The 19,418-nt window shown below is 43.2% G+C and overlaps 1 protein-coding gene across 2 annotated transcripts in view; it reads left to right on the forward strand.

Moving 5' to 3' along the window:
• The window catches only part of adcy2a (adenylate cyclase 2a), an 80,752-nt gene that overhangs the window by 14,837 nt on the left and 46,497 nt on the right, over positions 1 to 19,418 (forward strand). The window contains exon 1 of one of the 2 annotated variants that reach the window (XM_038711913.1): positions 17,625 to 17,735. The exons of the other annotated variant lie outside the window; for it this stretch is intronic. Coding sequence (XP_038567841.1) covers positions 17,679 to 17,735 — 57 coding nt within the window. The 5' untranslated portion in view covers positions 17,625 to 17,678. Of the gene's footprint in view, positions 1 to 17,624; positions 17,736 to 19,418 lie in introns of those variants that run through there. 2 annotated transcript variants of the gene reach the window in all.

Raw genomic sequence — 19,418 nt, forward strand, 5'->3', positions numbered from 1 at the left:
ACAGAATTACCATTAGCTGGCTTGGATAACCTGTCCCCCTTATAAGGAACCAAGTTTTATTTAAATTAAAGGTTATAAATACTTTTTTGGCATGTTTGATGAAACTGTGATACCAGTTTCCAAACCGTAGGACATGAGACCGACGATCTAAAAAAATCAGGTTCCTCTGGCTCCTCCAAGTGCTCCTATAATGTCATGTACAAGAATCTATGGTGCTTGAATGAAAACAACCAATCAGAGCCAGGAGAAGTCTCTAATGCAGTGTCAATCACTGCTCGTGTACACGCAGCCCACATCCCCCATGCGCTCACTCAAGCTCAATATCTTCAGCTCACGGCTTATGAAGTTTTGCAAATACAATGACTGAGAAATAACCACCAGCAAAGAACTGCCGATGCCGCCTTTTCCAACAACAGCGTATAGTACAAAACGTTTGTGAACATGTGCCGTCTTCACATGGAGCTCCAGGCTCATTATGATCGATGCAAAGGTGCTTGTTTCCACGAGTGGCAAAGAGGCATGATAACAAATTGAGTAACTTGAATAACTTGTGAGGGGGAACGTGGTCTGTATGTGTGTGTGTGTGTGTGTGTGTAAAAATCTCCCATTCCGTTGTTAGATTGTGTCACAGCTTCCTCTGAATCCTGGGGAGCTCTGCCATGTTGCCACAAAGCGCTCGAGGGGTGTCTTTGAGAAGATGAGTTGGGGCAATAGAGACTGGGGTCTTGTCTGTTGCTGTGGAGAGCGAGCCCTAAGAGGGGTGTCTATGAAGATTCTCAGTCATCCAGGTCATAGTTATCCAACGAAGGTTAAAGTCAAGGGCAACTGGACTTGGTTGAAGATACTGGAAGACGTTTCGTCCCTCATCCAAAGGACTTCTTCAGTTCTGACTGACTGGCAGGGAAACTCAGCTATTTTACCTCAGTGGGGTCATTTGCCAGGGTCATCGATACCGCTGGTTCTGTTCCTGGTTGCTGTAACGACAGTCGATACAGTCGTTAGGACTACCGGTGGCCAAGACTGAACGACCATCGTTGGTATCTTCACCTGAGGCCAATAGGTTACGTTTGTTGAGTTTCCTGGGAAGTGATGAAAGGACAGCATTATAAGTGGGGGATAAGTGGTGGCGTAGACCCCCTCCTCTGTTCAATGACGGCTTCTCGACCTGGATGTAGATGGCTTCCTTGACACCTCTTTCAAACCATCCATCTTCTCTGTCCAAAATGTGCACCTGGTGGTCCTCAAACGAGTGTCCTCTGTCCTTCAGATGTAAGTAGACTGCTGAGTCTTGACCTGAGGAGTTGGCCCTTCTGTGTTGAGCCATGCGTTTGTGTAGTGGTTGTTTAGTCTCCCCAAATTAGAGGTCTGTGCATTCCTCACTGCATTGGACCGCATACACTAGATTGCTTTTCTTGGGTGTGCGGTCTAAGAGGGGTGAGGTTTCACAGGGCAAATGGCTCTTTCTCCTTCTGTACGAACTTGTGGGTTTGGTCGGAGGGGCTTAGTGGAGTGATACGAGCAGGAAAGAGAGGCAGAAGGTTTTGCATTGTATATGTTCAATTGTTACGCAGCTTTAACAAAATGCAATGCTCAACCTATGAGGTTGACAAATTCTAAATATATTGACTGACATGTAAACCATCAATGCCAAATAAGAATCCAATTTTCTAATGAGCTGCCATTCACTTTAAACACATCTTGGTATCATTTAAATCTACTAATATGTAGAAATATGATACCATTGATTTCTCAGTTCATTCAGCCAGCTTTTCCATTACCTTCACTGTCTGTCAAATAAAATAAAATAACGAAACAAACTGCAACAAGGTCCTTTGACTTTCTAGTATCTTAGGATGTATCCATTTTTATACATTTATACTGTTTATTATTTTATTTGAGTGCCCTCTCCACAGTGTAACAAAAAGGTAGTGTTTCTGCCATGTATACTATTTAATAGTGCCTTTGACAACGATGCCACAATGCAATGTTTCACACTTCACATAGTCACATCCTGTGACTCTACACCTGTTAAGTGGTGCTGCAAAATTATTAAAATTAAAAAATTTACTGGTTAGTATTGAGTAAACTATTGTGTACCTATTATGTGTAGGGAATAGTAAATGACTGAATGCAGGAGTGATTTTGGACACTGTTGGTCATTCCTCTGAAAATTAACCCAATTATCAAAGACGTTGTGTACATTCAGGTAGCGCTGAAATAATTAATCGATAAATCAGCAACTATTTTGATTATTGATTAATCGTTTCTGTCATTTTTTTTTCTGGCAAAAATGCTAAATATTTGCTTGTTGGACTTTACAAATGTGGGGATTTGCTGCTTTTGCTTGTCATATGTGAGAGTAAACAAGACATGTTTTGGGCTATTGGTTAGACAGATTGTAATTTGTATTTTTCACAATGTTTACATTTAGTAGACCACACGATTAATCAATTGATTCAGAAAATAATCTCCAGATTAATCGATAATGAAAACAATTGTTAGTTGCAGCCCTAAATTCAGGTCCGTGTAAATGTTTTGAAATTTTTAGTAATAAAATTGAATTGAATTTATGTTGACCTTAATCGTAAAGTTTCTTAATTTAAAGATTAATCCATTTATTTATGTATTTACATATGTAACCCAGAATAAATAGTATACTGGGTTAAAAGAGTTTATTATAAGTAAATTTGATATTAAAAGTCATGGAATATTGATGGTAAAAATATGGTGATGTATTTTTGTTAAAACTGTTGTATGTTGCACATGTTATTTGATAAATAACTAAAAGATATTGTTTAGTTAAAAAAACATGTTATGACGAGTTAATGGGTTGTATATGCAACTTGTCTATCTGTGGTAATTGTGCTGGAGTCTAAGAGTCGGTTTTGATTGGGTGATTCGAGTGGGCATGAGGGGAGTGCATGAGCAGGTGCGGGAGGGGCGAGGTGAAGTGAGTGAGCGGAGTGATGGGAGAGACGAGGGAAAAAGAGTTCGGAGAACTGTGTTAGCTTTGCAGACGAAGTAAAGTGAGAAGGCTTAACTAACGTTCATACCAAGCTGTGGACTAATTTCGGGATTGTCTACTCGACATTCTGTGCTGGGATTATGTCTGCTAGTTCGTGGGAAGTCGAAGAATCCACCGAGGAGTCTTGCTTGACTGTTTCACGGGGTATGTAATGCTAGCTAAATAAAGTAGCACAGTAAGCTACATAGTACATTCATTGGAAAAGTGAACGGACAGTATATCTTCAGTTAGCTAGCAAAGCTAATCAAGTGGACTTATACAACGTTTTCAACGAGGAAACGCTGAAGAAAACCAGATAGCGCTCTGAGCTACCAGGCTGCTCAGAGTTCCTCTGGCCACGTGGGAAAAGGACGCCGAAGGCTCATCTCTTTTGCTCCGGAGGAGTCTGTCCCCGCTCACGGGAATCGACGCTTCGCTCCAGTAGACAGTGACTGACGGTAGACCCATTCACAACAAACTCACAGAAGTGCACCAGTTACCAGGTACTCATTCCTTTTATTTCTCTGCTCATAAACTGAGTGAAACGACCATTTGGTTTTGGGTCTCAACGTACACGAGCCACGCATCAGGCCTGCATCGTTGTTTGAAGTGGTTTTGCCGGCTGTATGTGTGAGTGTTATAGTGTGGGCCCACTGATATTTGTTGCAGTTAAAGTGCATTCGTGGTGTGGTATTATCTTGTAACAGAACTACTGAATCACTGCGGATCTTGTGTGGATATTTGATTTATTGTATATTGCACCAATTGTTTATTTTGCATTTATTTTATTTAATATTTTTCTAAATAATAAGAGACCTTCGTTAATCATATACCAGAGTGGTGTTCGAGTATTTTATTTCAAAGCCAGTTATCATATTTGGGTTTCACATGTTGATTACAAGGGAAGCTAAGATAGTTGACGCTGGGTTTCAGTGTTGATATTAAGAAACAATAATCTAAAAGAACTCAGGGCCCTGCCCGTACATACTTGGTAGAGGGTAGGAGCGCTACATAAAATGGAGGCACCGCTGGGATTGTCTTAGCTTTCCAGCAAAATATAGTGTTGATTTGATAGCAAGTAAAATAAGCCCATAAAAAAAAAACAAAGGAAACAGTGAAAATGGTTGACCATACTGAGTTAGAGAAAGAACTTGCTAATTGGAGCCGTGGTGAGGGTTTAGATAGAGCTCATGCCCTGTTAGTGGTTCTCCCTGAAGAGGTAGAGATAGCTCAAATTGAAGACACTCTCACTACTATAAAGTGCTTAGGCCGTGTGCGTGTCCGAGGGAGGTTGTTCAATGCAAGGCTAGGCAAGCTTATGGTTTTGTGTGAAACTAACGAAGATTTAAGTACTGCGCCTGTTCCTCCCTATGTGCAACCCTCTGAGGAAGAAGAGCCTTGGCCCATAGTCATTCTTGGAGAGTTTTCTCCTACAGCTGAAGACTTCAGTAGCAAATTGAAAGGCTTGTTTCAGGCTGAAGGTAGGAGTATGGATGATCTTCAAAGTCTGCTGAACCCCACAGAATCCATCTTGAGGGCTGTTGGGGATTTCTTAGAGAAGGCAACCAAACCTCCATCTGAGGGTGGAGGTTATCGACGCCTGCGTACCTTTTCCGGAGTCTCGCCTGTTCCAGTAGGTGAGGAGCAATTTGACCACTGGATGGAGCAAGCATGGCTCATGGTCAAAGAGAGCGACTGCTCTGACAAAGAAAAGATAAGAAGGCTGATGGAAAGTCTCAAAGGGCCTGCTTTAGAAATAGTTACAGCGATGCGAACCACAGAACCTACTGCTAGTCCTGGAGCGTGTTTAGAGGCGCTTGAGAGTGCTTTTGGGACTGCTGAGTCTGGCGATGATCTTTACTTTGCTTTCCGCTTGATGCAGCAGCAGACAGGAGAAAAGTTGTCTGATTTCCTCCGACGTCTGGAGCGGTCTTTGGTTAAAGTTGTCCAGAGAGGGGGCCTTCCTTCTAGCAACATGGGCAGGGCCCGTGTAGAACAGCTACTGAGGGGCGCCATTGCATCTGACTTGATGTTGATACAGCTTCGCCTAAGGGAAAGAAAAACAACACCACCTACCTTTCTACAGCTCCTGAGTGAAATCAGGGCAGAGGAAGAGTATGAGGCTTCCCGGAAAAAGCTCAACAATACAGTGCATCAAGTGTGTGCAAAACAGGAAGGTGATAGCAAACATGCTGAAATACAGAGCCTTAAAGCTGAGATCAAAGAACTCAAATCCATGGTCACAGCAGTAGTGACAAAGTCGGTTCTTTCTAAAGAAGAGTACTCTGAGCCTGCTAGTGCCTCACCCAGCATTGAGGGTAAAGACCCCGAGCTAACAGCTTTAAAGAAACAAGTCAAACGACTGCAGCAGAAGCTCACCAATAAGGTGCGTGAACCAGATGTTTCGCCCAATCCAGCGACAGTCTCTGCCATGGAGGTTTCAAAGCCAGTGTCTAGTTTCCCCAGGAGAACATCCAAATTTGCAGAAGAGAACTTTTGTTATCGTTGTGGGGATAATGGGCATTATGCTGGTAAATGCAAAAACCCAGAGAACCAAAGTAAAGTAATTAAGAGGCTAATCCAAGCACTTAAGATGTCTAAGGAGGAGCAGCAGTCCAGCAATGCCAAATACACAGAGGTCAACTGCAGTGTGAAGGAAGGTTCTGTAATCACACAACCAACAGTTAGCTTACCAGAAGGATTGGTTGGCCCCCCAAGCATTGTGCCATTGAAAGTCGATGGGCAGCCCTGTGATGCGTTGTTTGATAGTGGCTCCCAGGTGACAATTATTTTTGAGTCTTGGTATCAGAAGCATTTGCCAGATGTGCCACTGCAGCCAGTATCTGGGCTTGCCCTCTGGGGTTTAACTGAGTCTAATATGAGCTACCCTTACCGTGGGTATGTTGTGGTGGATCTTGAATACCCTGCTGAAGTAACAGGTATCAGCCAGACCCGGACAGTCCTTGCACTAATCTGCCCCAGTCCCAGAACTCCAGGCCAGGCCCCAGTCATTGTTGGGACCAATACCAGTCATGTCCGACGTATGGTCGAGCAATGCACAGCCAAAGGCATTGACCTCACTTCCACTTTTGGTATTCAAGCCTGTTTTGGAGAAAATAAGTCATCTCAGAGTGGGGCTGCTTCTGACCCCGACAGTGAAGAAGAAGTAGGGTTTGTTAGCTGGCAAGGTCCAGGTCCCCTGACCATACCCCCTGGCGGTGACTTTGAAGCGGTCTGTCATGTTGAGTTTAAACACCAGGTTGAGAATGAGATCCTGATGGTTGACTCATCACTGACTGCTCCGCTCCCGGCTGGTGTGTTCCTTCAGCCCATGGTCATTCCTGGGGATGCAGTGAATGTCAGCAGTTTCAGGATTTTGGTCCAAAACCAGTCACTCAAACAGACTGTTATTCCTATGGGAACAGTTTTGGGAAACATGTATACAGTTGAGTCTGTCACCACTATTCCCGCTAAACAACCAGTGTCATCAGAGTTCGATAAAAGTGTCATCAACTTTGGAGATTCCCCAGTGTCCGAGCAATGGAGGGAGCGACTGCGTCAGAAGCTGTCCGAGAGATCCCATGTCTTCTCCGTGCACGAATGGGACGTAGGATTAGCAAAGGGAGTAGAACACACTATCCGCCTGTCGGATGCACGGCCCTTCCGAGAGCGGTCTCGGCGCCTTGCTCCAGGAGACATTGAGGATGTCAGAAAGCACTTGCAAGAGCTCCTGCGGGCGGGGATCATAAAAGAGTCCCGGAGTCCATACGCGTCCCCTATAGTGATCGTGCGAAAGAAAAATGGAACTATTCGGATGTGTATCGATTATCGTTTCCTCAATAGTCGAACAATTCCTGACCAATACACAACACCATGTATCGATGACGCACTTGACTCCTTGTCAGGAAGTAAGTGGTTCTCAGTCCTGGATCTGAGGAGCGGCTATTACCAAATAGCCATGGCCGATGAGGACAAAGAAAAGACGGCATTCATCTGCCCACTCGGCTTCTATCAGTTCGAGAGGATGCCGCAAGGGATCACTGGAGCGCCTGCAACATTCCAAAGACTAATGGAAAAGGCTGTCGGTGACATGCACCTGCTGCAGGTCCTGGTCTACTTGGATGACCTAATAGTCTTTGGAAGGTCATTGGAAGAGCATGAAGAGAGACTTCTCAAAGTCCTTGATCGCCTCGGAGAAGTGGGGCTCAAAGTTTCCCTTGACAAATGCCAGTTCTGTTTGCCCAAGGTAAAATACCTGGGACACATTGTTTCGGCAGATGGTGTTTCCCCTGACCCCTCAAAGATCGAGGCAGTCACCAGTTGGCCTCAGCCTATGGACCTGAAAGGCCTGCAGTCTTTCTTGGGCTTTTGCGGCTATTACAGGCGTTTCATTGCCAACTATTCTGCCATTGTAAGACCTCTGACTGAGCTTACTAAGGGATATGGTCCAACTCAGAAGAGTAAGAAGCATGTCAAAGATCAAAACAAGTCCTATTTGGCCGTTTCTGAGCCTTTTGGTGCGAGGTGGGATCAGTCCTGCACCGATGCATTTCGCCAGATAATACGCTGTCTGACTCATGCACCCGTCCTGGCGTTTGCTGACCCCCACAAACCCTACATTCTACATGTAGATGCCAGTTTAAAGGGACTTGGTGCAGTCCTTTATCAGGACTATCCTGAAGGCCTTCGTCCTGTTGCATTTGCAAGCAGAAAATTGAGTCCGCCGGAGAGGAACTATCCGATTCATCAGCTGGAGTTTCTTTCCCTGAAATGGGCAGTTGTTGACAAGTTCAACGATTATCTGTATGGAGCCAAGTTCACAGTACGTACAGATAACAACCCGCTCACCTACGTGCTCACCACAGCTAAGCTCAATGCTGTGGGACACCGGTGGCTGGCAGCCTTGTCCACATACAATTTTGATATCCAGTACCGCCCAGGCAGACACAATATAGATGCAGACTTGCTCTCAAGAAACATGCCGTTTGAACATGAACAGAATGCAGAGGAATGGGAGACCATTTCACAGACAGGAGTGAAGTCTATATGCCAACAAGTCCACATCGCAAGCCCCTACAAAAGCGATCAGAGGTGTGTAGATCAGTTGGGAGCCTCTCCTAAGTGTGTCCCTAACATCTATGCTTTCCCAACACATGTGGAGCTGAATTCGTTGGGGCAGATGACAAAACAGGAGCTGGTGATGGCTCAAAAGAATGACGCAGTGATTGGACCAACTATCCAGGCAGTGAACCATGGCAGCTGGCCAACAGATACCAGTCCAGAGTTGTCTTGCATGAAACGAGAACTTGGGAAGTTGGTCATGAAAGACAATCTGCTGCATCGTTTGGTTAAGCGTCCTTCTGGTGAGGAGGTAAGTCAGCTTGTCTTGCCAAGTGAGTTCCGTGCAGTAGTTTTGAAGTCCCTACATGATGACCTTGGTCACCTCGGAATTGAAAGGACTACTGACCTCTTGAGGAGCCGTTTCTTCTGGCCTAAAATGTCAGTTGAGGCGGAGGAGTATGTAAAAAACTGTGGCAAGTGCATTACTCGCAAGGCTCCTTGTTCAAGAGCAGCTCCATTACACCAGATTAGAAGCAGTGGGCCTATGGATCTAGTGTGCATTGATTTCCTTTCGATGGAACCAGATTCTAAGGGGATTAGTAATGTGTTAGTGATCACTGATCATTTCACACGCTATGCACAGGCTTTCCCAACCAGAAATCAGAAAGCGCAGACTGTAGCCAAGATTCTGGTGGATAAATATTTTATCCACTATGGTCTGCCTGCAAGGATCCATTCGGATCAGGGAAGGGACTTTGAAAGTCGATTGATCAGAGAGCTCTTGATGGTGATGGGAATACGGAAATCACGGACTACACCGTATCATCCGCAAGGCGATCCACAACCGGAGAGGTTCAATAGGACCTTACTGTCCATGCTAGGTACTCTCAGCCAGGAGAAGAAGTCTCAATGGAGCCAGCATTTGGGATATTTGGTTCATGCCTACAACAGTACAAAGTGTGATGCTACAGGTTATTCACCATATTTCCTTCTGTTTGGTAGAGAAGCCAGACTCCCGGTTGATTTGTGTTTTGGAACTTCTCCTGATGGCCAAGATGATGTTTGCCATGCACGTTATGTGGCAAAGTTGAAGGAAGACCTGCAGAGAGCTTACCAGCTTGCCTCTGAAGCCTCTGACAAAACTCATTTGAGAAACAAAAGGTCATATGACAAGAGGGTCATATGCCAGCTTTTGGACATAGGTGACAGAGTCCTTCTAAAAAACTTGGGGCTGAAAGGAAAGCACAAACTTGAGAACCGGTGGAGCCCTGTCCCCTATGTGGTAGTGGGAAAAATGCCAAACCTACCCGTGTACAAGTTAAAGCCGGAAGCTGGGACAGGAGGTGTAAAAACACTCCACAGAGATCATATCCTTCCCATTGGACAGCATGTGAGGATGCCGGAGGTGGAAGATGAGGATGGCTCACCGGTTAGGATAAAGACCAGAAGTGGAACCCGCATGAGGCAAGAGAAAGCTTCGCTTGAGAACCAAGAAGTCTTCCAAGAGTTACAGGATTTCTCTGACTCGTCCTCTGATCTGGAGTATTATGTACCTCAGAGATCACCGAAACCCTACCATGCTCACCTGAAGCAGTTTCCGCAAGGCACCAAAAACAGAACACAAGTCACTCAAGAGGATTCAGAGAATGTTCAGGAGTCAGAGGAAAGCCTCGCTGAGGAAAGTTCAGCGGAAGAGAAGAGTGCTGAAGAACCAGTTCGGTTTGTGGACAAACACCAACCTGATCAGAATGCAATTCCTGAAGATGAAACTGATCCTGACTTAGAGTCTGAACAGGAGGCATACCCTGTCAGTATAAGATGTAGGGATAAGAAAGGTCCCAGATCTGATACCCGTTCTAAGAGAACTGTAAAACCAGTCCTAAGGCTAACTTATGACGAGCCTGGTAAAAGTAAAGATCAACCTCTTACAATAGTACACAGAGGTGTTGTTATTAAGATAGGAAAAAGCTAAAGTGTGCAAAGCCATAATACACCCTTCCTATTGAGTTAAGTGTTCAGTTCATTGGTCTGTTGAGGACACCAGACATTTAGAGGGGGGGAGGGTGTAACCCAGAATAAATAGTATACTGGGTTAAAAGAGTTTATTATAAGTAAATTTGATATTAAAAGTCATGGAATATTGATGGTAAAAATATGGTGATGTATTTTTGTTAAAACTGTTGTATGTTGCACATGTTATTTGATAAATAACTAAAAGATATTGTTTAGTTAAAAAAACATGTTATGACGAGTTAATGGGTTGTATATGCAACTTGTCTATCTGTGGTAATTGTGCTGGAGTCTAAGAGTCGGTTTTGATTGGGTGATTCGAGTGGGCATGAGGGGAGTGCATGAGCAGGTGCGGGAGGGGCGAGGTGAAGTGAGTGAGCGGAGTGATGGACAGAGACGAGGGAAAAAGAGTTCGGAGAACTGTGTTAGCTTTGCAGACGAAGTAAAGTGAGAAGGCTTAACTAACGTTCATACCAAGCTGTGGACTAATTTCGGGATTGTCTACTCGACATTCTGTGCTGGGATTATGTCTGCTAGTTCGTGGGAAGTCGAAGAATCCACCGAGGAGTCTTGCTTGACTGTTTCACGGGGTATGTAATGCTAGCTAAATAAAGTAGCACAGTAAGCTACATAGTACATTCATTGGAAAAGTGAACGGACAGTATATCTTCAGTTAGCTAGCAAAGCTAATCAAGTGGACTTATACAACGTTTTCAACGAGGAAACGCTGAAGAAAACCAGATAGCGCTCTGAGCTACCAGGCTGCTCAGAGTTCCTCTGGCCACGTGGGAAAAGGACGCCGAAGGCTCATCTCTTTTGCTCCGGAGGAGTCTGTCCCCGCTCACGGGAATCGACGCTTCGCTCCAGTAGACAGTGACTGACGGTAGACCCATTCACAACAAACTCACAGAAGTGCACCAGTTACCAGGTACTCATTCCTTTTATTTCTCTGCTCATAAACTGAGTGAAACGACCATTTGGTTTTGGGTCTCAACGTACACGAGCCACGCATCAGGCCTGCATCGTTGTTTGAAGTGGTTTTGCCGGCTGTATGTGTGAGTGTTATAGTGTGGGCCCACTGATATTTGTTGCAGTTAAAGTGCATTCGTGGTGTGGTATTATCTTGTAACAGAACTACTGAATCACTGCGGATCTTGTGTGGATATTTGATTTATTGTATATTGCACCAATTGTTTATTTTGCATTTATTTTATTTAATATTTTTCTAAATAATAAGAGACCTTCGTTAATCATATACCAGAGTGGTGTTCGAGTATTTTATTTCAAAGCCAGTTATCATATTTGGGTTTCACATGTTGATTACAAGGGAAGCTAAGATAGTTGACGCTGGGTTTCAGTGTTGATATTAAGAAACAATAATCTAAAAGAACTCAGGGCCCTGCCCGTACATACTTGGTAGAGGGTAGGAGCGCTACACATATTTAGTGTATGACTATGTTTCTGGCATGTGGAGAATCGAACAGGATTAAATCCACAAACTGTTCCAATCCACAACCTAGAGTAAGATTTAAATTTAATCCTGCTTGCTGTAAAAATTCATCACTTTTATTCCTGGACACGGAGCATGCTGGGCATTTGCTTATCAGCCAATTATATTCATAACCAAGCCTTTGAATCTGTGATCACACTGGTGTTACTGTGCTGTTACTAAGTGGATGTCTGCTCCAGAAAAGAAACGGAGGGAGGCAAAGTAAAAGTCTGAGTTAATTAAATGATTTCTGTGCTGTTGTGAGGAGGTAGCCATAAGAGGTAGGGGAACGAAACAGTGATTAGAGGGAGGGCGTCATGTTGTCCCACCGCCTCACCTGTCATAAAGCCCTAAGCTCATTAAAGATGATAGTTTTTGTCCCATGTCATTCATAAAATGCTAGTCAGTGGATGAAAATGTTGCTGCCCATAGTCACAATTTAAAAATCCATATTTAAAGTGAGCAAAAAAGAACAACATTAAAAATACTGATAACTAAAGGACTTGTAGATAAGTTGCTAAGGATGTAGATAAGGTGACTAAAATGTAATGTAAATGTGTTATTAACAATGTGGCCGGTCCTTCTTTGGGGAAGAAAATTGGTTTGAATTGTAGTGGAAAGAGCAAAATAAAAGTGGGACATAGAGCGACGTAGAGGATGAATTCATGAATGTTTTTTAATTCTAAAGATCTCTGACCATTCCTTTTTATTGCTTCCATGCTGATATACAGTGACATGGTTGTGGTTCAGTTGTAGTTTACCATTTTTAATGAGACGCATCGGAAACATTATGTATGAATTTCCCACTCTGTATAACTAAAATACTTTTTATTATTATTTTAAGATGGGATAGGATTATTATTTCTATAATCAACTATACATAACAGGGACTGTTTGTCACCATTAATGAATGCCATCTCATTTAGTCGCAAAGCGCACAAAGCATCTGTTAAAATATATTGCTTCCATTCTTTGAAATGCAACACCTCAGTAAACCATAACTTCTCACAACATATGTTATAATAGTGAATGTGTAAATAAAAAATGTTGCATGTCTGCAATGCGTTTAGTGAAAATTATCCTTTCATGATTCTGAGGCAGCGATTAGGCTTGAAGAGGGGAGTGGGCAGAGTTGGAGGGAAAGGCAAAGTTAAACCAAAAGTACATGCAGGTTATAAACTATTAATTTAATTAAAGATCTGCTGGCATGAGTAGTAGACCACATTTGGCCTATAACTTGGTTTTAAGTAGGCATAGTGAGGCCAGTGATATGGAGTGTAATGTGGAGGCTTGGTGCTGCCGCTACTTTAATAAGCTCCTTACATCTTGCCCTTTTACATGTACTAGGAGATATATGCATATTATGTTGTCAGTTACCATTGTCAAAACTGCTGTAGTGGTTTAGAGGTTTAGATTAATGTGTGTTTTTTTTACATGTTATTACTGTATTCTTCACAGAGTAAGAACCAGTGCCTGAAAACAAACAGTGGACAAACAGTCCAGTCTCATCCTACTGTGAAACTCAAATTCTACTGCTGCCTCTATCCTTCCCCCTCCTTTATTCTTTTATGTCAGTGCCTATTAGTTTCCACAAAGCATTTACACACCAACAAGCTAATGGGACTTCTTCACTGCAGAAAATATCATGCCTTGTGTAGCTTAAACTACTTGAGTCCAGATGGCACTTACAATTTGATATATTTCAATTGCGTTTCTGCTGTGGTTCAGACAAAACTAGATGATATTCCTATTATCCTTCATAGGTTTTTTGTTTTTTTTTACTCCATGAGGCAGCCTCCTCACATAGGGGACATAGTCAGCTGTCCAAATAACTATTTGTATATATAATTATTTGTGTTGACATCGTCACAGAGAGAGAGCGAGACAGTAAGAGAACAAAAGAGACATGTACATTATAAACTGCACTGTCAGTACAGTACACTGTCAAGTAATTGATATAGCACATAGGCTCCAAATATCCCCTCAGCTGTGTTGTGCTCAGCATCCCCACTCTCCCAGAGTCAGTTTGTATACAGTACACTTTCCATTTTCAAACCTCAAATCAATCGGATGCTTATCCTCTCCCCACAAAACCCTCTGTGTTTACTGACGGTGAGGAGACGGGCTTATCTGTGTGGTCCAGCCTCTACCCCTCACTGAGAGATGTCTGGACACTGCCTCATCTCCTCCTTTCCTTCTCTCTGTTTCTCTCAAGCCCTCCCCCCTCTCTCAGTCACACAGATGCACTCACACACTCCTCTTTGAGCAATACAGCAAGCCTCATTAGGCTTTTAGACAGAAGAGGTGGGGAAAGGGGAGTTGGGGTGAACCTATCTGGTTGGAATAGTAAAGAAGGGGGTAGATGGCAGAAATAAGAGGGGAACAACTGATTGGAAAGAGAGAAATAGAGGGGGTAATACATGGGAGGAAGGCAGAGAGAGGCATGGAGAAATGCAGGATAATATGTAGAGGAGGAGTATCTCAGGGATCAAGGTCAAGCTGCCCAAGCTGATTGTGAAAATTACAACCCAATCCCTTTGGCTGTTTCTCATCTACTGCGTTGAATTCTGCATCTTCACTATAAATCAATAAATGTTGTTTTACTCATTTTGTGAGTTTAACTAGATATTTTTAGGGTTAAATACCAGACACACAGCACATAGACACTGGGAGAGCACACACACACACACACACACACACACACACACACACACACACACACACACACACACACACACAGTCCACATTGTAAATCCAGCCCGTAAACTAATCTCTGCCACAGACTGTAGACTAAAAGCCTGATGTAATCTGACACTCCATTTCTATAATTTGTTTAATGAAGCCTCCTCAGTGTCATTATCAAGGAATTGATTTATGGGACAGAAGGAGAGTTTACTGTACCATGATGGACCACAAAAAAGCCCTGTCCACTTAACTGGCAAAGAGAGGGTCCTTATGTGGTTACCTTAACCGGAGCTCCTCACTGTTTTATTGCTGCATCAAGTATCATATATGCAGGAGAGCTCAGCAGGTGCCTTTCCACCTGCAGCCTCTCCATTATCCTCGGTACAGTTTCATGGTTCAGTAGCAGCATTGGATTTCAGAACATTCATTTAGAAAAAAGGCTTTCTGGACGCTAAACAAATTATGTTGTTATGCTAGAGGATATTTGCCAGCAATTAGCAGATCTTTCTTGTACTAGTAAGTACAATAGTAAGTAACATAATACTTTATTATTCCTCTTCTGACATAGTAAATAAAAAAAAACATGTCTTCTATCATCCACAGGAGAGAAAATAATCTGGTGCTTGTGTGTTCACATTCACTGAATTGTTTACCATTTTCTTTCAGTTTGAGTCTTATAACCTTACATTGGTGGCTTTTTGTTTGCCACCTGCATTGGATTCTAGATGTATTATTAATTTTAGAGGATTTCTGGTTCTGCAGGGATTTGAAACCGCCACAACTCTAATACATTTGCCATACTGCAAAAACACCACAGCCACCCTAGCAATTAAAGGCTTATTAGGAATCATCAATACTGTAACCACTACTTTGTTCGCACAAATTCTCACCACTCTCAGGACTCATTCTTTACCTGTCCACTAATTGTCCCTCTTTAATTTTCTCATCTCTGCTAGTAACCTGACACACCTCTCAATAGCTCTTTTTAGTTTGCTCCTCACTATAAATAGATGACTAGTCACCCTCCTTTTTTGCCAGATTGTTAATGTTGGTATACAACAATTGCTTTCCTGCCATTTCTGGCTACTTTTCTGTTCCCTCAACCCCTTGTTAGTAAACTGCTTCAAAAACGTTGCATTTATGTTTGCATTTGGATCCTTACTGCTGTTGCCTGCATTATTGAACCATGACATTGAAAGAATAAAATGAGACTCTGCCCAATTAAATCTCTGTCAGGCAGTGGTACAGAGAGATTAGAAACGGTCCTTTCCTAGGTTGCAGTAATGTAATTCCATTTCTTCAGAGACTGACACATTACACAGGAACACAGACAAGAGTGCAAGTGAAAAGTTAATATTTAGGATACTTTTGCTTATTGCTTTCAAATGCCCTTTTTGTTGGGCTCAAATCTGTTGCACCACCACTGCTTGGTAAAACACAACAACAACAAAAACAGAATCTGAGCCTCTCTGGATACTCAAAATAATATTTTCTGTCACGCAGAAGGGATTATGATGGGGAGCTATTGGTTTATGCAGTCATGTAAACAGCTTAAATAGAAGTGAAAATGGAAATGCCAGACTGCATATCTATAAAGATAAGCTCCACTGATTGTGAAAAAGAGACAGTTGTTCCGAAGGTTGGGCTGAGGGGCTGTACAGTTTGGTGGTCAGATAAGAGAAATCGGTGGCACAATGTCAAAGCAGCAGGCGGTTTTTTCTTGTGTGCAGGAAACAAATCATACAATCCCTGGGCTACTTCATGGCTTTTGAAAAAAATGAAAAAAACTTCCAAAGCCTTTATATGTTGTATGAATTTATGATGGGGATATTTTCATTTTGAGTGAAATTATGTAAAAATTAGAGGTTGGAATAGATTCCCACAATACAATATTATCACAAAACTTAAATCAAGATATGATGTTATTGCTATTTGAAACATTTTGGCAATAATAGATCTTGTCATTTCTTACCTTTTTTCAACTGCAAATGATGTCCCTAAAGAAAAACTTTCTTAATGTATAATGGGATCAATATTTATAATAAATAATATAAAATGATTATTAATACTATCATTTAATAATTAATAACCGAATGTAGCTTAATGTTATATTCACCTTGGGCACCACTCTTAAAAAAGAAAACTGATGCCAATTACCTATTTAAGTCTAATGAAGATATAGTGAACTATCAATTAGGAATTCTGATTAATAATTAAATTAATAAATATAACAAAAAGACCATCAAAAGATAGTAGGTTGAAGGATTTGGAGTTCTAAGCAGAAGAGGTTGGCATTATATTCATTCTTAATCAGCAATAAAAGAAACCTGTATGTCTATACAAAGGCATTGATTTGGCAAAAAGATTAACAATACAAAACACACAAGATGAAACTAACCAAAGCCTAGTGCACACCACATGAGTTTTTGCCCAATTTGCCGGTCGGTGAGCTCGGCGACCATCAGGTTGTGATCAGGGGTAAATCAGTAGTCGATCTGCGGTCGCCAGTTATGTGTGAACTACTCAACGACGCATCTCAACGGCCCCGGACACATTTCTGACACATTGCCGATGTCAGCCATATATTTAGCATGTCAAATATCTGGAGGAGTCGGCCGACTCCACATCCAACCAATGAGAGCAGACAGCTGGCAGAGCAGGCTAGATGGTGACACAGGATGGTGACGCTCACCATCTGGCATCCATGTATTGATATAATATTGCCACACACAATATTGCGTTACTATGATCTATAGAACCCCCCCCCCCCCCCCCCACACACACACACACACACATTCCCCTTAAAAAAATTAACATACCTAAAATGAATCAGGAATATCTCCTCAACCATTTGGCCTAGAGGCAAAAAATGTTAAATTAACATATTTATTTTACCATTACAGACTAAATGAAGATGCAATAAAGAAAAATATATTTTCATCCTTGCCTGGTAGAAAAGCTATATTTTTAATGCAATAATGTTGCAATAAAATTTTATGCAACTGAATATCTTTTAATACACCTGGAATGCAAATGTAACTGTAAATTTGATGAAAATAAAGTAAAATACAACAGTTATACAATTTTTAAAAATATACCAGGCGAATGTCCATGTAAAGCTTCCAAAACATTGAAATATTGATAAAAACAGTGAATATGGATCAATATTCCTGTGACCAAAAGCACTTCCATGCTTTACAAGCATATAACTTGAGAACGGAACATCCCACAGTAATGGGGGCATCAATCGATCCGAATTGACCTTTCATTTGATACCCTGGATGTCTATGTAGCTACTACGGGTCGTCTACCAGACCGCAAAAAAGATTGTGTGTTCCTAAGCGCCAATTCTCTGTCTCTGCAGAAAAAAGCGAGAGAAGGCAGGCACAGCTCCCTGGTATTGTGCAGTAATCAAGATGGCACCCGCTGATGTTTTTAGTAACAAATCAGCTGTTTTTTGGACTGGAAATTGCTAAAACGGCAAAAGTAAGTCAGCGGTTGTAATTTCATATGTATATTGGCACATTTGTTGTTCTATCTCACACAGGCTTCGCCCTCTACTGGTCTCTGTGGGTACTACCTCCTCCAATCACACGCACTCACTTGCCCATTGAAATTTTATCGTGCACGTAGGACGTTGCTACCGATACGTGCGTGACATATAAATAGCAGTGTCCCTACTGCCTCAGCATCCTTTTTTCTTCAGCGAACGGCGAACTGCTCACTGTCTCTGAAAGCCCTTCACGTCCCAGGCTTGGAGAACGGCGGTGGCTGACCTCATGTCGAGAGCTGCCCCCCAACCGAGCGGGTGGAGACTGCACAACAATGTGGTTCAGCAGATCTGAGCTCGCTTCGGGAGAGCGGAGGTGGATCTGTTTGCCAACACCCACTGCCTGCTGTGGTTCTGAATTCAGCTACAGGACAACCCACCCTTGGGGATGGACGCGTTACACACGCGCCATTGCCAGAAGGGCTGCTGTTTGTCCCCCCCCCCCCCCCATCTCATCCCTCCAGTTAGGTGAGGCGGGAACGGTCATTAGCCTACATTAGCCTATGGTCTGGGGAGCTCTGTTACAAGGGTGAGGCTTCATACGCACAATGCTGGTGTTGGACCAGCCTCTCCAGGTTTTGCTCTTAAAATTGTGGAGAGGCAGACTCAGGCTGGTCTATCTGCTGAGGTTGCACAGACCATCCAAGCGGCGGGCAGTCTCCACCACGTCTTGCTGTAAAGCTAAGTGGTTGGGCTTTCAGCGTTGATGCATTGAGAGGGAGACGGATCTGCCTACCTGTTCGGTGGGATCTGTTTTCTCTTTCCTGCAAGGTCTGATGGAGAAGGGGCTGTCGCGCTGCAGCTATCTCTCCTGTCACAGGGGGTTTGGTGACAGAACAGTCTTCACCCACTCCCTCGTGATACGCTTTCTGCAGGGTGTGAGAAGACAGCGACCGGTGTCGTGTCTCTCGGCGCCTCAGTAGGACTTGCTGCTTGTGTTGGTGGCTCTTATATCTGCACCTTATGAGCCCCTGGAGAAGTCCTCATTGAAAATGCTATTGAAAATGCCTTGCTCTCACCTCTGCTAAGAAGGTGAGTGAGCTGTGTGCCTGTCGGTTCACCCCAGCTGCATGCTGGTTCTTGGTGTCCACAGTGCAGCTGGATTGAGACAACACACCTCCTTTGTTCTTAAGAACATAAGGAGCATGTTCAGGTCCAGGACAATAAATCTGGATGCTTCCTACCCCCCTACCCCATTTAGGGTGCAGGGAGGTGAGAGTGCATCTCGTGTCCATGTGTGCTAGGCTAACGTCCTATGTAGAGCACACAGCCCCCATTCGATGCACTGGTCAGCTGTTCGTTTGTTTCAGTGATAGTGCAGTCAATAAAACCCTGTACAAGAAGAGCCTGGCCAGCTGGCTTTGTGAGTGAATCTCCCAAACATGTACATGGCTTAACAGACCCACCCTTAGCGGTGCGTGCACATTCCACTTGGAAGTGTGGAAGAGTCTACGACAGTTTTTCAGCAGGGTGTGTCGAAGAGATCTGCACAATGGCATCTTGGCCCTTACTGTGCCCATTTGTGCATTTCTATCTCTTGGATATGTCGGGCTCCTTCTAGGGATCCAGCTCAAAAGTGCGATCTAGGATCTGAAAAGTGAGGATCTGGTGACTACTGG

This window comes from Micropterus salmoides, unplaced genomic scaffold (genome assembly GCF_014851395.1).
Source record: "Micropterus salmoides isolate LMB-PRFRI ecotype aquatic unplaced genomic scaffold, ASM1485139v1 Ms_hic_scaffold_11, whole genome shotgun sequence".
In the NCBI taxonomy this organism is placed as follows: domain Eukaryota; kingdom Metazoa; phylum Chordata; class Actinopteri; order Centrarchiformes; family Centrarchidae; genus Micropterus; species Micropterus salmoides.